The sequence below is a fragment of the Sciurus carolinensis genome, chromosome 2, assembly GCF_902686445.1.
Source record: "Sciurus carolinensis chromosome 2, mSciCar1.2, whole genome shotgun sequence".
Taxonomy (NCBI): Eukaryota; Metazoa; Chordata; class Mammalia; order Rodentia; family Sciuridae; genus Sciurus; species Sciurus carolinensis.
Window position 1 is genome coordinate 178,748,632 of NC_062214.1, and position 19,315 is coordinate 178,767,946.

Below are 19,315 nucleotides of genomic sequence, written 5' to 3' on the forward strand. Positions count from 1 at the left end.
GAATACAGTGTGGTGTTTTGATACTGGTATATATTTTGCAATAATCAAATCTTGCTAATTAACATCTATCACCTGATATACTTGTCACGTCTTCATCATGAGGATATTTAAAACCCACTCTTGGCCAAGCACAGTGACTCACATCTATAATCCCAGCAGCTCAGGAGGCTGAGGCAGGAGGACCACAAGGTCAAAGCCCTCCTCGGCAAAAGCGAGGTGCTAAGCAACTCAGTTTTACCCTGTCTCTAAAGACAAAATAGGGGGAAAAAAAAGAAAAAAAAATAAATAAGTAAATAAAAGAAAAAAAAAGGAAAAAAAAGACAAAATAGGACTGGAAATGTGGCTCAGTGCTGGAGCCACTCTTTTCACAATTTTGACATATGAGGTACATTTTAATTCACTATAATCACCATGCTGTGCAATAGATCACCAATTCAGATGTGACTCTCAATCAGAAACACCCTCACAGACACATCCTGAATAATGTTGAACCAAATATCTTGGCATGGATGGCTCTAGGAAAGGAAGAAACTAATTCCAAAATTAGTAGAATACAGGAAATGTTTAAGATCAGAACTGAAATTAATTAAATTGAAAATTTAAAAATTACAAAGGATCAATACCACAAAGACTTGGTTCTTTGAAAAAATTTTTAAAAAGATTGATAAACCCTTAACCAAACTAAGAAAGAAAAGACCTAAATCAACAAAATTAGAGATGAAAAATGAGATATTACCATTCAAAGTTCAGGCAGCAAGTAAACCAGTGCTTAAATGCTTCTCCCTTGATGGCCTTGTGACTCCATTTTGAAAAGCTCTTATAATGTGGTTTTAATCGTAATTTTCCTTTTATTTTTATGTAAATTAGGTCCAAAGGAAATATTTGACTCTAAGTCATATTCTTAATGGTAATTCTTGATTAAGTCAATCACAGAAAAAAATTTAGATTATATTGTCAGCTTATGTTTATTCTGTTTATTCTCATTTATAATATCTATATCTTAAAATCACTATGATATTGCAAAGCATAGAGTCCACCTAGTATATAAAACTATAGCTATAAACTTTTTCCTGATCAGTTTTATTTAATGTCTTAATCATTAATAGTAAAAGCTTATACTATAATAGGAGATAAGTTTTTTGAGATTTTTATTATATTTTAGAAAAAACAATCATTATATTTTTATATAGAATCATCAAAGACAAATAAAAAGCAGAGTATCTAGCATATTGTAATATAAAATAAATTCTATTTTGATGCTAATTCCATAGTAAAACATCTTGAAACTTTTCTAATATTTTTGTCAGAAGAATATTTATGTACTTTTCTTTTTCCACTAATATTCAAAATGTATTCTGAAATTAACATAAAATATTCAGCCAAATAATCATACTCTCTCTCTCTGTTTTACCTCCCATCTGCTTTTTTTTAAAATACTTTTATTTATTTATTTTTATGTGGTGCTGCTGGAGATCAATGCTTCACATGTGCGAGGCAAGCGCTCTGCCACGGAGCGACCGCCCCAGCACACCCATCTGCTTTTAAAGCAGTGAATGTTGTAGAGAGCAGCAAAGGTGAAATGACTGCTAGGGTCACACGGAGTAACAGGCAGGAGTTTATTACAAAAAGTAAAATAAATAAACAATATAGGTACTGGGAGGACTATCTCCCAAGAGAACAGTGGAGCTCTTAAAGAGTTGGGGTTTTTAAGAGTTTTTAGTTCCTTTGTTTTTGCCTTAGTTTTTTTTTTTATTGTAAACAAATGGGATACATGTTGTTTCTCTATTTGTACATGGAGTCAAGGCATACCATTTGTGTAATCATAAATTTACATAGGGCAATGTTGTTTGATTCATTCTGTTATTTTTTTCCCTTCCCCCCTACCCCTCCCACCCCTCTTTTCCCTCTATACAGTCCTTCCTTCCTCCATTCTTACCACCCTCCTTATCCCTAACCCTAAACCTAACCCTAAACCTAACCCTAACCCCTCCCCTCCCATCCCCCATTATAGGTTCTCATTCGCTTAGTTTTTTTTATATCTCCTTAAATTGTTTATTTCCCTTTGTATAAACCTCAGTAAATTTTCTTTGTCAGGGTCATGATGACTTAATCACAAGGGGTGGCTGTGACATGGTTTTGGTAATGACCTGCTTACAATGGGAAAGTGGGGAGGGATGACCTGGTTACAAAAAAGTAGCTATGACTTGGTCTTGTTTCTTTAAGGAACTATAATCAACTCTTCCCCGGGGAGGTTTGACACACCATGTTCCCATTTTCCATGATGGTTGACTGCTTTGATAAAGTTTTGTGTTATCTCCAATCCTGTAACTCAACGACCCCATCTGATGTCCTTCTCTCCCCTCTTGCTAATGGCTGACTGTCTACCTAACAGGAATCACAATGTTTAAGTTTCTTTGAATAAAGAAAATGTTGACAATTGAAAGAACATCCAACTGCTTGCCCCTAGAAGGAGGGACAAAGAAAGGCATATTGATGATAAACATTCTGTCAGTTAGCTCTAGCTATAAATCTGCTGCATAACAGAACAACTCCAAAACCTCCTGAAGAGTTACTGCTCAAGAATTTGAGGTCAGCTAGTCAGCAAGGCATCCACTTATTACAATAGCCTGTTCTCCTCAGCTCTCATCTTGCAGTAAAACTTTGAGAAAAAAAAAAAAAGAACAAGAGATCCAGAAATAAAGACGCTGTCTTCATTATTTAATTCATTAGATGCCATGTCCCTGCTGATCATTCTTGTTCTTTATTTGAAGAGAAATAGATGCCTTGGAAGAACGTGCTTTCTAAATGTTTTCATAAGGTAAATCAGCAAATAGCATTTTAAAATCTAGGAAAGAAAGTAAAGGAAAACCTAAGGTAATACTTGATGAATACAGAGGCAACAATTGATTCCAAAAGTAAAAGCATTAAAAATGAATACTTAATTTTGGATTTGTTTTTCTAGATTATATAATGTTACTATGGATGGATACACCAAGACAAAACATGTACATTGTTAAATTGTGATTGAATTTGAATTTATATGATTCAGTGTCACTCCAATAATTCATTTAGCATTATTGAAATCCGTCTTCCAACCAAGGCTGTGCTATAATGATCACAATATTAAGTTCATCCAACAAATAGAGCATTTACTTCCATTTTAGGCTAGAATGACTGACACCTCCTCCTTCATTTTTGAAGATGTGTTGTGTATATAATATTATGAAGACAACTGCCTTTAGATATATAAGGCTTACTGGTTTATGTGTATTAGTGGACTTTTTTTTTTTTTTTTTTTTTTTTTTTTTTTTTGGTACTGGGGATTGAACTCAAGAGTGCTCAACCTCTGAGTCACATCCCCAGTCCTATTTTGTATTTTATTTAGAGACAGGGTCTCACTGAGTTGCTTAGTACCTCACTTTTGCTGAGGCTGACTTTGAACTCGAGATCCTCCTTGCCTCACCTCTGGAGACACTGGGATTACAGGCATGCACCTGGCTTGGTGGGCTCTTATGGTAAGATATCTAGCTGGAAAGAATATTTTGTTCAGCCTTAAAGTGTGTATGCTTTGGGTATGAGGGAAAGAGACTTCAAGAAACAGGATTCATATATTTCAGAAACTCATAATTTGGGAAGGAAAATAAACATTGTTTGAAACTTTAACTCAAAGTCTACTAAGTTGCATTTATATACTATTTCTGTTCCATGTCAGACTTCTTAGAAACCATTGCAATTTTATTATAATTTACGATTTAATCCAATGTACGTTATTTACTTGTGAACACGAGCTACACCCCTCAGTTTTGAATCAGTGTGTTGTACAGTTTAGGCCCACGTTACCCATAAGCACTGTGTGCAGTGTTACAATAGGTATGCCCTCAACATTTTGCTTTAGGGCAGCTCCATAAGACCATCTTTCAGTTTAAGAAACTCAATCTTTTGGGGTGATACCTAACAGGTGTGTACTTTATCCTTTGTTTTCCTTTGGCATGCCCCAATTTTACACAGAGATTTTAGTAGAACGACTTGTTCTTCTCATATCTTTTTAATTTAAGAATCCTGGATCTATATCAATAAGCTCTTAATCAACCCAATTAAGAGAATGTAGATGAGAGAACTTCAAGGCAGGAGAGGTAACTTAGGAACTTGGATTTCTGAAATCACGTAAGGGCAACATTGGGTTTCATGGTGAAACACTAGGCGTTGCAAAGAGTTGATAATTTGCCCTTTGGTTCTTCCTGTTGCCCTCCCGTACACATATGTTAATAGTCCTTTTAAAAACTCATTCAGCCTGCTGATATTTTGTAGGCAAGTTACAGATACATTTTAAGCACTGCAAAAGTGAGTAGTCCAAAGCAACCATAGATCAAGAAAATAAATTATTGAGAAATAATCCTGCAGTCAAAAGGGAAAAGACACAATGTTAGCCTACTAGCTATCAACAGGGTTCTAAATGAATGGTTGTGAGTACCAATGTTTAAATGGCAAAAAGAGACCCTTGGAGAAAATGTGTAGTGTGTGAGGCATTGTCTGTTTTTGCAAAGTGAGTGAGGACACGAGGCACACCTGTTTCCATACCGCATTCTGTCCAAGTCAACTCTAGATAGAAGGAAATTTAACAAATGGAACATCTAGGAGGAGAGGCACCCTGGAATGTATGAAGATGTTTTCTTATACATGAAGAAAACAGCCTCAGCCCTCTGAAGGATATTTTTTAAAAAGCAAACTGGAGGGAAAGCCACACCTTTAAGTTGCAGATCCAACAAAGATGTCTTAAGGTTCTGAGGAAGAATTAGCTCCTGTCAGTCAGTTACCTCTAAACTGCAGCAAGTGGACAGTAAGATCAAGGTAATTGCTGGACACCTTTGTTTGGGCAAAACCATCGTAACCATATCACTATTTTTAACCTCTAAGATAAAATAAATGCATTTAATTCCTTTTTAATATATACTTAATATATATCCTGATGGTATGCCAAGTCATTTCTACAGACAAGTACATGATATGAACTCAATAGTCCTGGTATACTTATGATCATATTATGCTGGCCTTCAGTTGACCAGTGGAATGTGGTAATTGGCAAAGGATACTAGTTTACTATTGATCCATTGGTGAAATTTGAATATTTATTTTCTGCATCTGAATCTCTCTCAACTCTTATACTACTGGGGAAATTTTTATGTTTTTAATTGAGTACTATTTTATTGATTATGTAAGATGAAATATGTGTTGTAAGAACTGTTGTGCTTCTAATAATGTGGGGTTTTTTTCTTTTACAATTAAGAGTTATGGGAGAGAACCAATAGTGAAAATTCTAATTCATAACTGTTATTTTCATAGGAAGCTCACAGAGACTCATCTGAAAACCATTCCCAGTCTTGCATTTTCAAATCTGCCCAATATTTCCAGGATGTAAGTCATTTTTTAATATAAAGAAACGTTTGAAATTGTGATATGCTACTTTCTAAATATGTTCTGTTGAGGGAAATACTTGTTGTTGTACTTGCATGACTCAATGGTATCTTTATTTTTAATAGACTTGAATATATGATGTCTGTTGATTTCGCCACATTCCTACATCTTAATTCCTAGATAATTTTTTAAACTTAAAGCAAATTTAAATTGATTTTATCTTGAGAAGTTCTTTGTTTGTTTGTTTTGTGGTACTGGGGATTGAACCCAGGGCACTCCACCACTGAACCACATCTCCAGCTCTTTTTATTATTTACTTTGAGACAGGGTTTTGCTAAATTGCTGAGATTGGCCTTGAATAAGTGATTTTCCTGCCTCAGTCTCCTGAGTCAGTGAAATTACAGGTATACGTTACTGTCTCCAACAATAAGTTGATCGTTCTTGATATGTTTTAATAAATTTTGTGATGTGGTCAAAACTTAGCTGAGAATCTGTCCCATAAACATCTGTATATGTCTATCTCTAATCCCTCTAGCCAATTGATTCACTTTTCACCACCAATACAAATGTTTGCATTTGGTCAAGAATGTGCCCATTGTTTTCAGACTTCTCTCATTTAAAAAAGAGAACAGAATTAAAAATTATTTTAAACAATCAAAACTGAATTGCTGTACACTCAGAGTGAGGACAAAAAGAAGTTCTGGATTGGGTTGACAACTAGCATATCTGTGTATGAAATGAGTCAGGTCTTCATTTCATTTCACAGATTCTGACAGGCAATCTAGGTAATTTAGGCACACCAAATAACACCACCAGGAGCAACCTGCACAGTTTCTGCCTAAATCTCTTCATTTTATGACCATTTATTATTTATCATGTTATGGCAGTAGTTCTTGACCAGAGACATTTGACATTTTTGCTTGTCAGAACTGAAAAGGAGCAGCTACGGGCAGCTCATGGGTAGCAGGGAAAGACACTACTAAGCATCTTGCAGTGCACGGGAAAGCCTGCACGGTAAAAAACTACCTAGGTCAAAGATCTACAGTGCCAAAGCGGAGAGACCATTCTAACTGAGCATCTCTGCAAGTTTTCATGCTGCTAAATGGCCTTTTTCGATTCCCTTGATAGTCCTCTCTCATCCCTCTTCTTTTTGTCGGTGCAAGTATATTCTGTAGACCTTATGACATAGAGATAATTTACATAATTTTTATTCATTCAACAAATATTTATTTGACCACTAGTACGTGCCAATCACTGGTCTAAGAATGAGGGATACAGCAGAGAACAAATGAAGAAAGATCCATGCTCCCATGAAGTTTATATCCAAATAGGAGGACATAGACAATGAACCAAAAACATAAGTACATTATGTAGTTTGAAAGTAATAATGTATAAGGGGGAAAGAAAAAAGTAGACTAGGGAGCCTTGGAAGTTCTAGACATGTGGGACCTTTGGAGCAGACATTCGAGTACAGATTGACACTTGAGAGTCATGAACAGGCAGAGGTAACTGAGACCAGGGAAAGGTATTAGCAGAGAGAGAGAAGTGAAGAGTGAAGGGAGAACGATCTTAAGAGCATGTGGTCCTTGAGGGAGGAGGGAGTGGGATCCAAACAGAAGAACTGACTTTCTATAGGAAGATGGTCTCCTTCTGCACTGTTAACAAGAGAGGTATAGTAACAGGTGGGGATAGATGCAGGTAAATGAATAGGCTTTTTGACCGGGAGTTCAAGCAATTCCCATTTTGAGGTTTCAATCTTTTCTAAAAATTATTAAAAGATTGCCTACTAAGATTGAAGGTGGAGCTGGCAGAGTTAGAAATTTGAAACTATAAGCAAAAACGTGGACAGTTAAGAGGAGAATTGACTGAGATGAAGAGGACATCCAGGAAGATTCAAAGGCCCCACCAAAGCTTCTTCCAGGATGTCTGTGCTGTAGTGGCCACTGGATCGTGTTCCGTATACCCCTTCAGAGCACCAAGCACCTTGCATGTTAATCCCATTTACTTGTTTCATTTATAAGTACTATGAGTTCCTTGAAGCTAGAGAATAAGTCTGTCAATGTCTGAAGATAGTAGTATATGTTCAATAGATATTTGTTGAATAAAAGCAAATACACATGCATGACTGATAATTAAAGATACAGCATATCTCAGGGCATGGAGGGAGAGCACCAGAGTGACACTAGGTGTGCGTGGATCAGTACAAATTCCCACCCATTATTCTGGCATAATTATTAATAGTACAAAATTTTATCTAAGTTGGACAATAAATAATGTTGTCACTATAATAATAATGTAGGATTTACATGCTAAGAATTTTGAAAAAGAGGTGGGATCTGATCTTTTTCTTGTTACAAAAATGGAATAAAGGGACTGGGGAGATAGCCCAGTTGATAGAGTGCTTGCCTTGCAAGCACAAGGCCCTGGATTCAATTCCTCAGCCCTGTAAAAAAAAAAAAAAAAAAAAAGGGGGAATAAAATGAGCAGGGAATCACTACTTTTTTCACTCTGAAAAAATGGTTCCTATGTGTTCTCTCCACAACCAAGCTCTAACTGCCCTTTAAGGAGGTTTCCTTAGGTTGGAGAAACTAAAAGTTCAGTTCGATGATGTCAGCTGAATGATTAACGCTCTAAAATCTTGAGAAAGGCTTGGACTTTTTAACCAAGAAGTAGAAAATACAGAGCAATGGATATGATGAAAACCTGGGGGAGCAACTTGTCAGTCTTCAAGATGAATCTTGCTCTTCTGGATGGTTCACATTCATGCATGATAAATCCCCACAGTCCTGAACAATAAATCACTCCACTTAAAAGATTCCATTGTTTCCTCTATTAGAGAAATAATATTTGGATCAAAACAATTTATGTTGCTATCCACAAAGGGCAAAGAGGTTTGGGAGACCTTATAAATCAAAGGATAATTGTTTAGAGAATAGGCCATTCAAAACAAAAAGCACAGGGCCATTACAATCCCCACAATAACCAGGGAAAAAAGTTCAGAGTGCAACAATTAGTATTCCTCTCATAAGCATTGTGTCAATGAAAATATTTTACTAGCAGATTCAACTCAAACTATAGATCAGTGATTCTCAACCTTGCCTGCACATTAAAATCACCCAGGATGCTTTTGAAAAATAAAAGTGCTTGATCCATTCCTCATAAACTGATTCAATTATCCTGGGCCAGGTCTTGAACATCTGTGTGTTTTAAAAGCCCTGCAGGTAGTTCAATTGTGTGTCCAGGGTTGAGAATCTCTACCATGGTTACGAGTGGACACCATCTGTTAATCATTAATTTTCTCAAATGTCATAGAAAAGCCTCTCCATAGAAAATGGTCATTGAATTTGTCTGCGTTCGTCATTCTCATTACAAGATGGAATTTGAGAACACTATTTGAAACATAAGTCCTTACATACTTCTGTCAAGTCCTGTTTAGGAGTTTCTCTTTTCTTCTCTTTAGTACTTAAAACTTTTATTTGAGTTCTTTTTTTGCTTATAAAGTTCAAGACAAATCTTGAATTTTCTGCTTCATTCAAACTCAGGAAGAGAGGCCAGGAGAGAATATATGTCACCACCCTGTGGACCGTTCCACTAGAGAATTATGGTTTTCTCTTCGTCCTCTTTGAAATTACACTTCTAATCCTACGCTATTAGGTGCACTATTAAAAATGATTCTTATTCTAATTTTCTTGCTGCTTTTAGTAACCCATTCACTCATATAGTTGTTGACTTAACACATGTTTATTGAGAATCTGTTACATGCCAAGAACCATAAAAGGCATTCAAGATTCAATGATCAAAACCAGACACAATCCTCCATTTCAGAGAATTTAGTCTAATAAAATAACATACATCAAATATCAACCAGACTATAAGAAAGTTACCCTGTGAAAATTAATGAAGGGAGATGTTTTATGGTTCTATGAGGATATACAGTGGGGAATTTAACCTGGTCAGGAAGGTGGGAGAAAGCTTCTGAAGGACGCAACAGTTGGATGAAACTTTGAGATGAACTAACATAATGTACTGGGAAAGTTTAGGTGTCATGGGACCTGTATATGTATTCTACATATACAATCACGTTATTATTTTAATTTTAGCAGCATTTGACAGAATACCTATGGGCTGTGCATGCTGCATGATCTGGAAAGCCTCTAACAAAGAAGTTATGTCAGAGTAGTATGTCTGGGGTTCAAGTCCTGCTAACTTTCTACTGTGTCTTATATTTTTGTGATGTTCAGCTACTTATCTATAGATGGAACTCTGCAGCAGTTGGAATCACATTCCTTCTACAATTTGAGCAAAATGACTCACATGTAAGTACAAGGAAAAGTGCAATATAGACCTGAGCAACTCCAGATGGCCATGAGAGCTGGTTTCCAGATCATAGTCAAATGTCTGTTTATGATTAAATTTGCAACTTTTCTTTCTCAGTGTATATTAATCCATCCTAATTACTTTTCATTTACATATTTGGAAATTAAAGACAATATAATGTTCTTGATTTTCATTCATTCTATTCCTACTATGTCAGCAAATTTTACTGGTATGAATGTTAGTACATCCATAAATATATAGAGTCTCCACGTGATTCCAGAGCCTGTCTAAGAGTCTGCAAAATGGACATCTTTTCATTTATTGGGAGAGAGAAGGATTGTTTAGTGAGATTGGATGGGAAGAGTCGATAACTTTATCTCTGGAGTGGGTAACAGTTGAATTTGAATGCTGTCTTCTCTGCTTGTCCACTAAGTATGGTCAAGTTATGTAATCTTTCCTAGCCTCGTTTGTATGATAAAGTTATTAAATCTTCCATCTTCATTTGGTTATTGTAAATATAGAATGATATAATGCAGGTAAGCATTTACAACCATGCTTAGCATATTAAGTTAATCAATGTACTTCAAAATAATTTTGTTTTTACTTCTCTATTACTTTTTAATCAATAAGAAGTTTTACATAAACAATCACATTATTATTTTAAGCATTACATCATTTTCATCATGTATTATGAAATATTAACTTTTTAACAAGAGTGTATTAGTTAGCTTTCTGTTACTATAACAAAATACCTGAAACACTTTACTTATAAAGTGAAAGGGTTTAGTTTGGTTTATAGTTCCGAAGTTCCAATCCAAGATCAGTGAGAGGAGAGAGAAAAGGTGTTACTTTGGTCTCTGGTGAGGTTGCAAATGATGTTGGGAGTAAAGGTCAGAGCAAATTGCTTACTTTAAGAACCAGGAAGGGACTGGGTCCTACAATCCCCTTTGAGAGTTTGCCCCTAATGACCTAAGAACCTTCCATTGGTCCCTACCCCAAAAAGGTCCATAGCACTTCCCAATAGTGCCATCCTGGGGATCAAGCCCTTAACACATGAACACTTAGGGAATACTCATCCAAACCATAACAATGAATAAACACAAAACCATCAATGTATAAATGCTTGATATCTTCTAGACAGGATGTTATGTATCTTATATGCATTATTTGTTTAGCCCTCATTTAACCCTGTGAAGTGAAGATCATTATTTCCATTATTTATGTATGAAAAACATAAATGCAGAAAAGTTAAATATATTTTTCCTGGTCACACAGTTACTAAGGAGTTTTCATACTATAAATTTCTGACTCAGAAATTCTTACAGATGCACTATATTATGCTGCCTTCAAGAATACTGAGACCCAAAATGTTGCTTCCAACTCTGATAGGATAGCTCACATCAGATTGACCATTAGTTTGAGAGTAACTAGATAAGATGGATGAGAGAAAATTCATTTTAAAGATTTTGGAGTGTTGTACAGACAGCAAGGACTCAAGAGGAGATAAATCCTTAAAACAATATTTCATAATTTTCTTCATGAGGCATTTGCTGAATTGTAAACAATAATGTAGAGACTAAATATCTAACCAGAGGTATAAGCAGTCTAATAGGTTTGGGACTTACCAAGAAGGATGGTTCTTAGTAAATAACACATGGTTTCACTTGGGATCCCAGATGAGAAGTATGGGGTAATTAGAAATAGATCGACCTTCACAAAGACAGAAGTCCAGATTTGAATCAGTAAAAAATAATGGGGCACATATAAAAAAAAAAAAGAAGTCAAGAATTTATGGGAAAAATATTTAAAAAAAAAAAAAAGAACAAGAGAAGAAAAAGAAAGCAATCCATAGGAAAAACAGATATTGGAGTTATTAGACATAGATTTAAAAATAACTATTATTTAATGAGTTCAAAAATTTAAGTGATAAGAGAGATAATAGAATAGAACTGGAAGCTATAAAAAATGATCAGTTAGAAACTCCCAAACTTGGACTGGAGTTGTGGCTCAGTGGAGGAGCACTTGTCTGGCACGTGTGAGACACTGGGTTTGATCCTCTGCACCACATATAAAAAAAAAAATAAAGGTATTGTGTCCATCTACAACTAAAAATATATATTAAAAATAACTCCCAAACTTAAAATGTCAATAATTGAAAATGAAGATCTAAAGACAGGAGTTTAACAATAGATTAGACACAACTCAAAAGAGAATTAGTATCCTGGAAGATAGGTCAAAGAATATACCTGACTGAAGTATGGAGGGAAAAAGTTAAGAACTATATGTCACATAAAAGGTCAAGCATATCTATTGTTGGATTCCAAGAAAAAGAAGAAAGAGTGAATGAGTAAATCCATATTTGAAAGAAAATTTTCAATTTTCTTATGAGATATCAAGTCACAGATTTTAGAAGGACAGCAAATCCCAACAAGATAAATACAATGAAAATCTCATTAGGCACATCACAGTAGAATTGCTAAAATCCAAAGACAAAAAGACAATCATTAAAAAGCAAGAAAAAAATAGATAATATTTTCTAAGATAATAGCAACGAGAAATGAATGAACTCATAAAACAAAAGAAAGATATCTTCAAACAACAAAATAACAACAGCAAATGCCTGCCAACACAACAAAAACATTCTTTACAACTGAAAAGAATGATACTTAAAGCAAACAAAAATTGAATTTGTCTTCATTAGGGTCGTATTAAAGGAACTATTAAATGGAATGAGTCAAAGAAAAAATGATCCCAAATGGTAGCACATTCTGTGTAGGAAGAAATGAAAAGAAAAAAAATACGTGGAGGATAAGTGACAAGAAATTAAAGAACTAAAGAATTGCTGAAAGTAGATTTAACCCCAAATAATTACTGCATTAAATGTAAAAGGACAAAATATTCTGTAAAATACAGAGATCATCAGATTGGCAACTTTAAAAAAATCCAACAATATGATGCTCACAAGAGACTTATTTTAAATGCAATATAGAAAAGCTGAAAGTGAGAGGATAAAAGTATATAACATGCAAAGAGTAGCCAAGAGAAAACTTATGTAAATATAACATAAACATGAAGTCTTACTATATATACAAATGGGTTCTTCATAGTGGTAAAAAGAATTACTACACAAAAATAATACAATGATTCTAAATCTAATGTTTATAAGAGCATAGCTTTAAACCAGATAAAGCAGAAATTGCCAGAACTATGAAAAGAAATAGTCCATGATCATAGTGGAAGCTGATTTTAAAATAGCTTATCAATATTTAATAGAACAAGTGTACCAAAAAAGTAAATAAATAAGTTCACAGAAGAAATATAATCGATCAACAAACATATGAAAAAATGTTCATCATCTCTTGCAATTAGAGAAATGCAAATCAAAACTACTCTAAGATTTCATCTCACTCAAGTCAGAATGGCTACTACTAAGAATACAAGCAATAATAAGTGTTGGCGAGGATGTGGGGGAAAAGGCACACTCATACATTGTTGGTGGGACTGCAGATTGGTGCAACCACTTTGGAAAGCAGTATGGAGATTCCTTAGAAAACTTGGAATGGAACCACCATTTGATCCAGCTATCCCACTTCTCGGTTTATACCCAAAGGATTTAAAATCAGTATACTACAGAGATGCAGTCACATCAATGTTTATAGCAGCTCAATTCACAATAGCTAAACTATAGAACCAATCTAGATGCCCTTCAACAGATGAATGGATAAAGAAAATGTGGTACATATACACAATGGAATATTAGCCTTAAAAAAGAATGAAATTATGGCATTTGCAGGAAACTGGATGGAACTAGAGAATATCATGCTAAGTGAAATAAGCCAATTCCAAAAAACCAAACGCTCAATGTTTTCTCTGATAAGTGGATGCTGATCCACAGTGGTGGGTGGGTAGGGAAGAATGAAGGAACTTTGGATTATGCAGAGGGGAATGAAGGGAGGGGTGGAGCAGTGGGGATAGGAAGGACAGCAGAATGAGACAGACATTATTACCCTATATACATGTATGAAAAAAATTTTTTAATGTTTTTAGAGCTATAAAAGAGTAAATAATTATATTAATAAATAAAAAGAATCAAAAAACAATTTACAAACTTGATCTTGTCTTATAAAAAATATATCCAACAATTGCTGAGTACATCCTCTTTTTCAAAGACACATGGAATAATTGCTAGAATTGACCATATGTGGGGCCACAAAGCAATTCTCAATTGCTTACAGAAAATTAAAATCAAGCATGTTCTTTGACCAGTAAATAACCTGACTTCTAAATAATTCTGACTGCTGAATAACCATGGGTTAAAAAAGAAATCACAATAGGCATAGAAAAAGGTTTTTAACTAAACGAAAATAAAAATACCATACCAAAATCTGTGGGATGCAGTTAACGTCATGCTCAAAGAAAAATGTGTAGACTTAAAATGACATATCCTAGAAGAAAAGACTAAAAGTAAATTGTTGTGCATTTTTCACAAGAAATTTATGAAAGAAAAAAATCAAAACCAAAGAAAATAGAATAATACTGAGTCCCCAAAAAGCTGAAGATTTTGTATAGTGGGGACAACAGTTCACAAACTTTAAAAACAAATATGACTTCAAATATAATTTTCATTTATCAAATTATTTTCTGTCCCTCTCACCAAAGAGTAAAAGCAACTAATTTGTAATAGATCCCTCTATAAACTGATGACTTTAAAAGCAACTCTATTTGTTTTCATTTTTTTCCTCTTAAAGTTTCCAGTGGTTGTTATGTTTTATGTTTTCTTATAAATGTATATTTTCCCTGAGCAGTTTTCTCTTCTTAGAGAAAACTTAAATATAATAATTAAAAACAGAATAAGCCTATAAATGAGGATCCCAAAAGATATATATTTGAGGTGTTGAGAATCTAATATCTTAGAAAATAAAAATAATTGGTCTTGCATTCTTCAAAATTTCATAACATATATCTGATACACACACACATATATATATATACATATATATGATGTTATCACCTGCAAATGAATTTGCTCAGATAAGTGAAGATTTTTGGAGGCATGACCCAAATGTTTAATGCATTTATTTTTAATCATTTATTAAGCAGTGACTACTTAACAAAAAAAGCATCATGCTATTTATGTGAGAGAAAGAAAGCTCAAAATCACTCACCTTCCTACCAGGAATTGAGAATGATTTTGTGTAGATAAGATATGAAGCCAAATATCAATATGAAATCATTTGTTTTATCTATAGACCACATGGTACTATCAACCAAACTTTCCTAGGATCCAGAAATGTAGAATTAAACCCCTCTTCTTTATTTAGAAAAGAAAACTCTTAAACCATGTAGAATTTTCTCCAAGGGTAGATGCTAAACCAGGAATACGTATTTCAAATGCCAGGGCATCTTGCCAGCATTTATTGAAATGCTTCAACGGGAACATCGGTAGTAAAAGAACAAGATGTTATTCTGTTTTTTGTGTATCTCCTTCCTTGCTGCCTCCCAGACTTGTTTTGGTTATGTGATTTGGTACATAGGAGGCTGAACTAGAGAAACACAGGAACTTGTAGTGTTCCCACTACTAACCATCCCTGCCAGTGCCTGTTCAGCCTTCTTCCAATAAAGCTCTATAAGGCCCTGTAAGATGACTTCCCAACTCATGTTTAGATTTTGTTCTGTGATATGGAGCTTTGGAACAAAAGCACTAAAATTGTTTCTGTTAGTGACCTAGAGCTAGCATTAAAAAATATAAAACTACCCACTCATTCAGTAAATGCAGTATACTTAACACTTGCTAAGCCTGTGGCCATTACCCCTTATAAGACTATATGGAAGATTCAGAAGCGTGGATCTTTCTGTTCTTATCAAAACCTTCCTCCAGGGATGAGGGTGTGGCTCAGTGGTAGTGCTCTTGCCTAACATGCACAAGACCCTAGGTTTAATTCCAAGCACTCAAAAACAGAAACAAACAAACAAAAAAAAAAACAAAAACAAAAAATGCCTGCCTTCTAGGCCTCTGTGATTCCACAATCCTGGTTGTCAGTCTTTTTCATTATCCTCTGCTGGTTTTTTTTTTTCCCCCTTCTTCACTTCTAATTGTTGGGGTTCCATATGACCCAATCCTGTGTCTTCTTACTCTGGATTCTCCCCCTACATAACTTTGTCTAATAATTCCCAAGTTTGCATATCTAGTTCAGGTTTGTCTTAGCATTGGACTAGATGGCTATGGGTATGCGCGACATCTTTCCTTCTCTCAGATGTCTCACATACATCTTACGTTTCATCTGATAATGTATTGGCGTTGGGGGTCACATATCTCTCTCTTTGCATAGCCCAAACTGAAATCTTGATTGTCCTCCTGAAATCTACTACTCCTTCAGAATGTGCTGAGCCAAAAAAATGATACCTGCATTCATCTCGATGCAAATCCCAGATTCCTGAATAGTCCCACTGTATCTTCTTCCAGGATCTATAGATTTCTGGTTTTCTTCGAACTTTGAAATTTTTGCCCAATATTTCAATATAACGTGTGAGTGATGTGATGTCATTGCTTGGGGAATAGACCAGTCAAGAAGCAGCAAGTGGCTTCAAGTGGAGAAGGAGAACTCCAAACTTAATTTTATGTCAGTAGACCCAGAGAACAAAGTCCAAATTCTGAGCCCCGATCTACAGTTTCTTACAACACTTATAGGTTATTTGATGTCATCTTAGACCTATCCTATGATTTGTTTTTTGTTTTTTTCTTTTAAAAAAATTCCTAATCTACATGACTAAAAGCCTTGTGTGGGGTCTCTAAAATAAATGATCTTTACAGAAACTGATAAGAAGAAAGGGCTCTTTTCACAGGCATCTGTTAAATCTCTGGACTTGAAAGTCTCCCACAGGGGTGTTTACATCTCAAAAGGGAGTAGTCAGACTCCTTCAGACAATTGTTTACAATCTAAAAGGTAGGGACCCAAGGTTAATTAGGTTTCCTGAAGAGAGGCTGACAGAAGAGGAGAGGAGCCAACCCTTTCTCCAGGCCTTAGATTCTCACTATAACATTCTTGTAATTTCATTTTACAACCCTCTGGTTTTGCCATCTCACCATGTCAGTTCTAACCTTAAGAGTTCAATCCTTAAGAGAACCGATGCCTTTCACTTTAGAGTCTTGGAGCCCTGAATTACCATGTAAGGAGTTCAATTACCCTGATGAAGAAATGGAGGGTAGGACATGAAATGATGTGGAGATGGGAAATGGCCTGATGGAGCGTAGCTTTCTAGCAATCTCCGTTAAAGATTTAATAGAAAAGTCATTTGTCTCAAAGTCAATTTATAATTGTGAAAATTTGGAAACTACTCAAATGATTGAGTGGAAGAATTGTTAAATATGAAATACCATGGAACCATTGAGAATCTGTTATCCTAGACATTTAACTCATATAAGAAATGCTTTTGTCATTTTATCTTTAAACTTTAATTTATTTATTCAATAGAAACATAAAAATTATATATATATTTATGGGATACCCCATGATGTTTTGATACATGTATACATTGACTCATATTCAGATCAAGGTAACCATATCTAGCTTCTCATACATTTATCATTTCTCCCTAATGAAACATTCAAAATCCTTTCTTCTAGCTTTGTTGGCCAGGGCCCTAATGATGGCCCCTGCCCCATCTGGCTTTGCAGGTGAAATGTCACAATGGCTGCCTCTTGCCCTCCACTTGTTTCCCAGTTTGGTATGCTTTTTACTCATGAACTGGTGATGTTCAGAGTGTAGGCAAACATCTCTAAAGTCAGAGGTCACAGTTAAGTGCCATGATCTGATGCCTATTAAATAATTGAGGTCAGAAATGGGAGGAGAGGAATGAAGGAAATCAGGAGCTGGAAAGCTCCTTAATAGTAGATGAGTTTAAGCCCTCATTGCTTCCCCTTTTTCCCACCTTAGAACTACCATCTCTCACTCTGCTGTTTTCCTATATTATTTGGGATTTAGGTTTGGGGACCAAGCCATAACAGTAATTGTCTTGAGTAAGCCAATTTCCCTGTTCATGGCTCTTACTGAGAATAAACAAATATGTCTCAGAACAAGAAAAAAAAAAAAACCAGAACCTAGACATATGACTAGACCTAATGCTTGCTAAATTATTGATTTGTTAATTTGTGATCACACTGCATACTGGACGTTGAAATTACACTTTTCATCTCAATGTCCATTTTGTTTGAAATCCTCAGTGAAATGGAATTAAACAACAATTTATTATTTAAATAGCTTTTTTACTCTGGCAAATGATCTCTTTGTAATACCATTCAAAAACAAAAACTAAAACGAACAACAACAAACCCTGTCTTTGAAGTTAGAAACCCTAGGCGAAGGCCCAGCAGTTGCCTCTGTGTAACAGATCAGGTACTTAATCTCTCTAAGCATGACTCCGCTGTTTGTCTGAAAGACAGAGATGATTTAAAAAAAAAAAAAAAATTTAGTTGTCAATGGACCTTTATTTAATTTTTTTATTTATATGTGGTACTGAGAATCAAATCCGGTGCCTCACACATGCTAGGTAGGCAAATGCTCTACCACTGAGCTACCACCTTAGCCCAGAGGCTGTCTCATTGGTGGAATCAGCCTGGGTGATGAGGAATACATTCAGTCATCATCTGAGGCTGAGCTTTTCTAATCAATAAGTTTGAAGATCCTCAAATACTTCTCCAGCACGGATAAATAGCCCAACTCCATAGAAAACCTCAGACTGCAACCAACCAGTCTGGCACTGCCTAGTCCAAAGATATTTTTCAATGTGGGATATATACTACTTTGCTGTGTTTAAATTTTGAAATTTGGGATGTTTCTTCCATGCCTTTTATTTATTTTTTTCTTCTTTTGAACAAAATAAAAAGTAAAAATTGCATGTTCCTTGACTCCAAACCCATGTACCAGAAATGACCATTATTTGCAGCACGCTGTTTTCAGCTCTAGATTGCATTCACCCTGCTGCGCTGAATACACATAACTAGTCTCCCGTGTCCTTGGGCCATAATTGCTTTCAACTTGAAATTGCAAGGCACAGATTCACGCTGTGAGGTATGCTAGGAACACATTCAAATGTGGACTCCTCTTTCACCCTTCTCTAGCTAGAGGTTTTTGTTGTTGTCGTTGTTGGGTTTTTGTTTGTTTGTTTGTTTGTTTTGTTACTTGCCTTGGGTCCTTCTGTCTTTCTGTCTTTGAAAGGATCATACTGCCTGCATTTGTTTCTTGTTCTCTCTCTCCATTTAGCTGAACTCCGGGCAGTCTATGTCCACTCCATTTCTTCTGTGCTCCTGGAGAGATTTTTAAGCCACTTGTGAGCAAGTGTTGATCTGATGCCTGCTTCCTTCAGAAAGCAATTTCTTTTCCCTGCTTGTGGTATCTCATTTTTGTTCTTTCTTTGCTCTTACCCTCCACCCGAGAAATCCATCTCTTTTGTGTCTCCACCCTCTCCTTGAGACCTCTCCCACTTCCTTCTTCTCTTCCAGGTCCCAAGTAACTTGCCAGCCTCATTGAACCAAGTTAGAATCAGCAGTGTTTTGATTCCTTTCATTTGCTGCCTTAGCAGCTGAGCC

At 35.4% G+C, this 19,315-nt stretch overlaps 1 protein-coding gene across 1 annotated transcript in view; it reads left to right on the forward strand.

Moving 5' to 3' along the window:
- Tshr (thyroid stimulating hormone receptor) overlaps positions 1-19,315 on the forward strand; it is a 150,980-nt gene that overhangs the window by 84,513 nt on the left and 47,152 nt on the right. The window contains exons 2-3 of the mRNA XM_047540171.1: positions 5,341-5,412; positions 9,654-9,728. Coding sequence (XP_047396127.1) covers positions 5,341-5,412; positions 9,654-9,728 — 147 coding nt within the window. The remainder of the gene's footprint in view (positions 1-5,340; positions 5,413-9,653; positions 9,729-19,315) is intronic.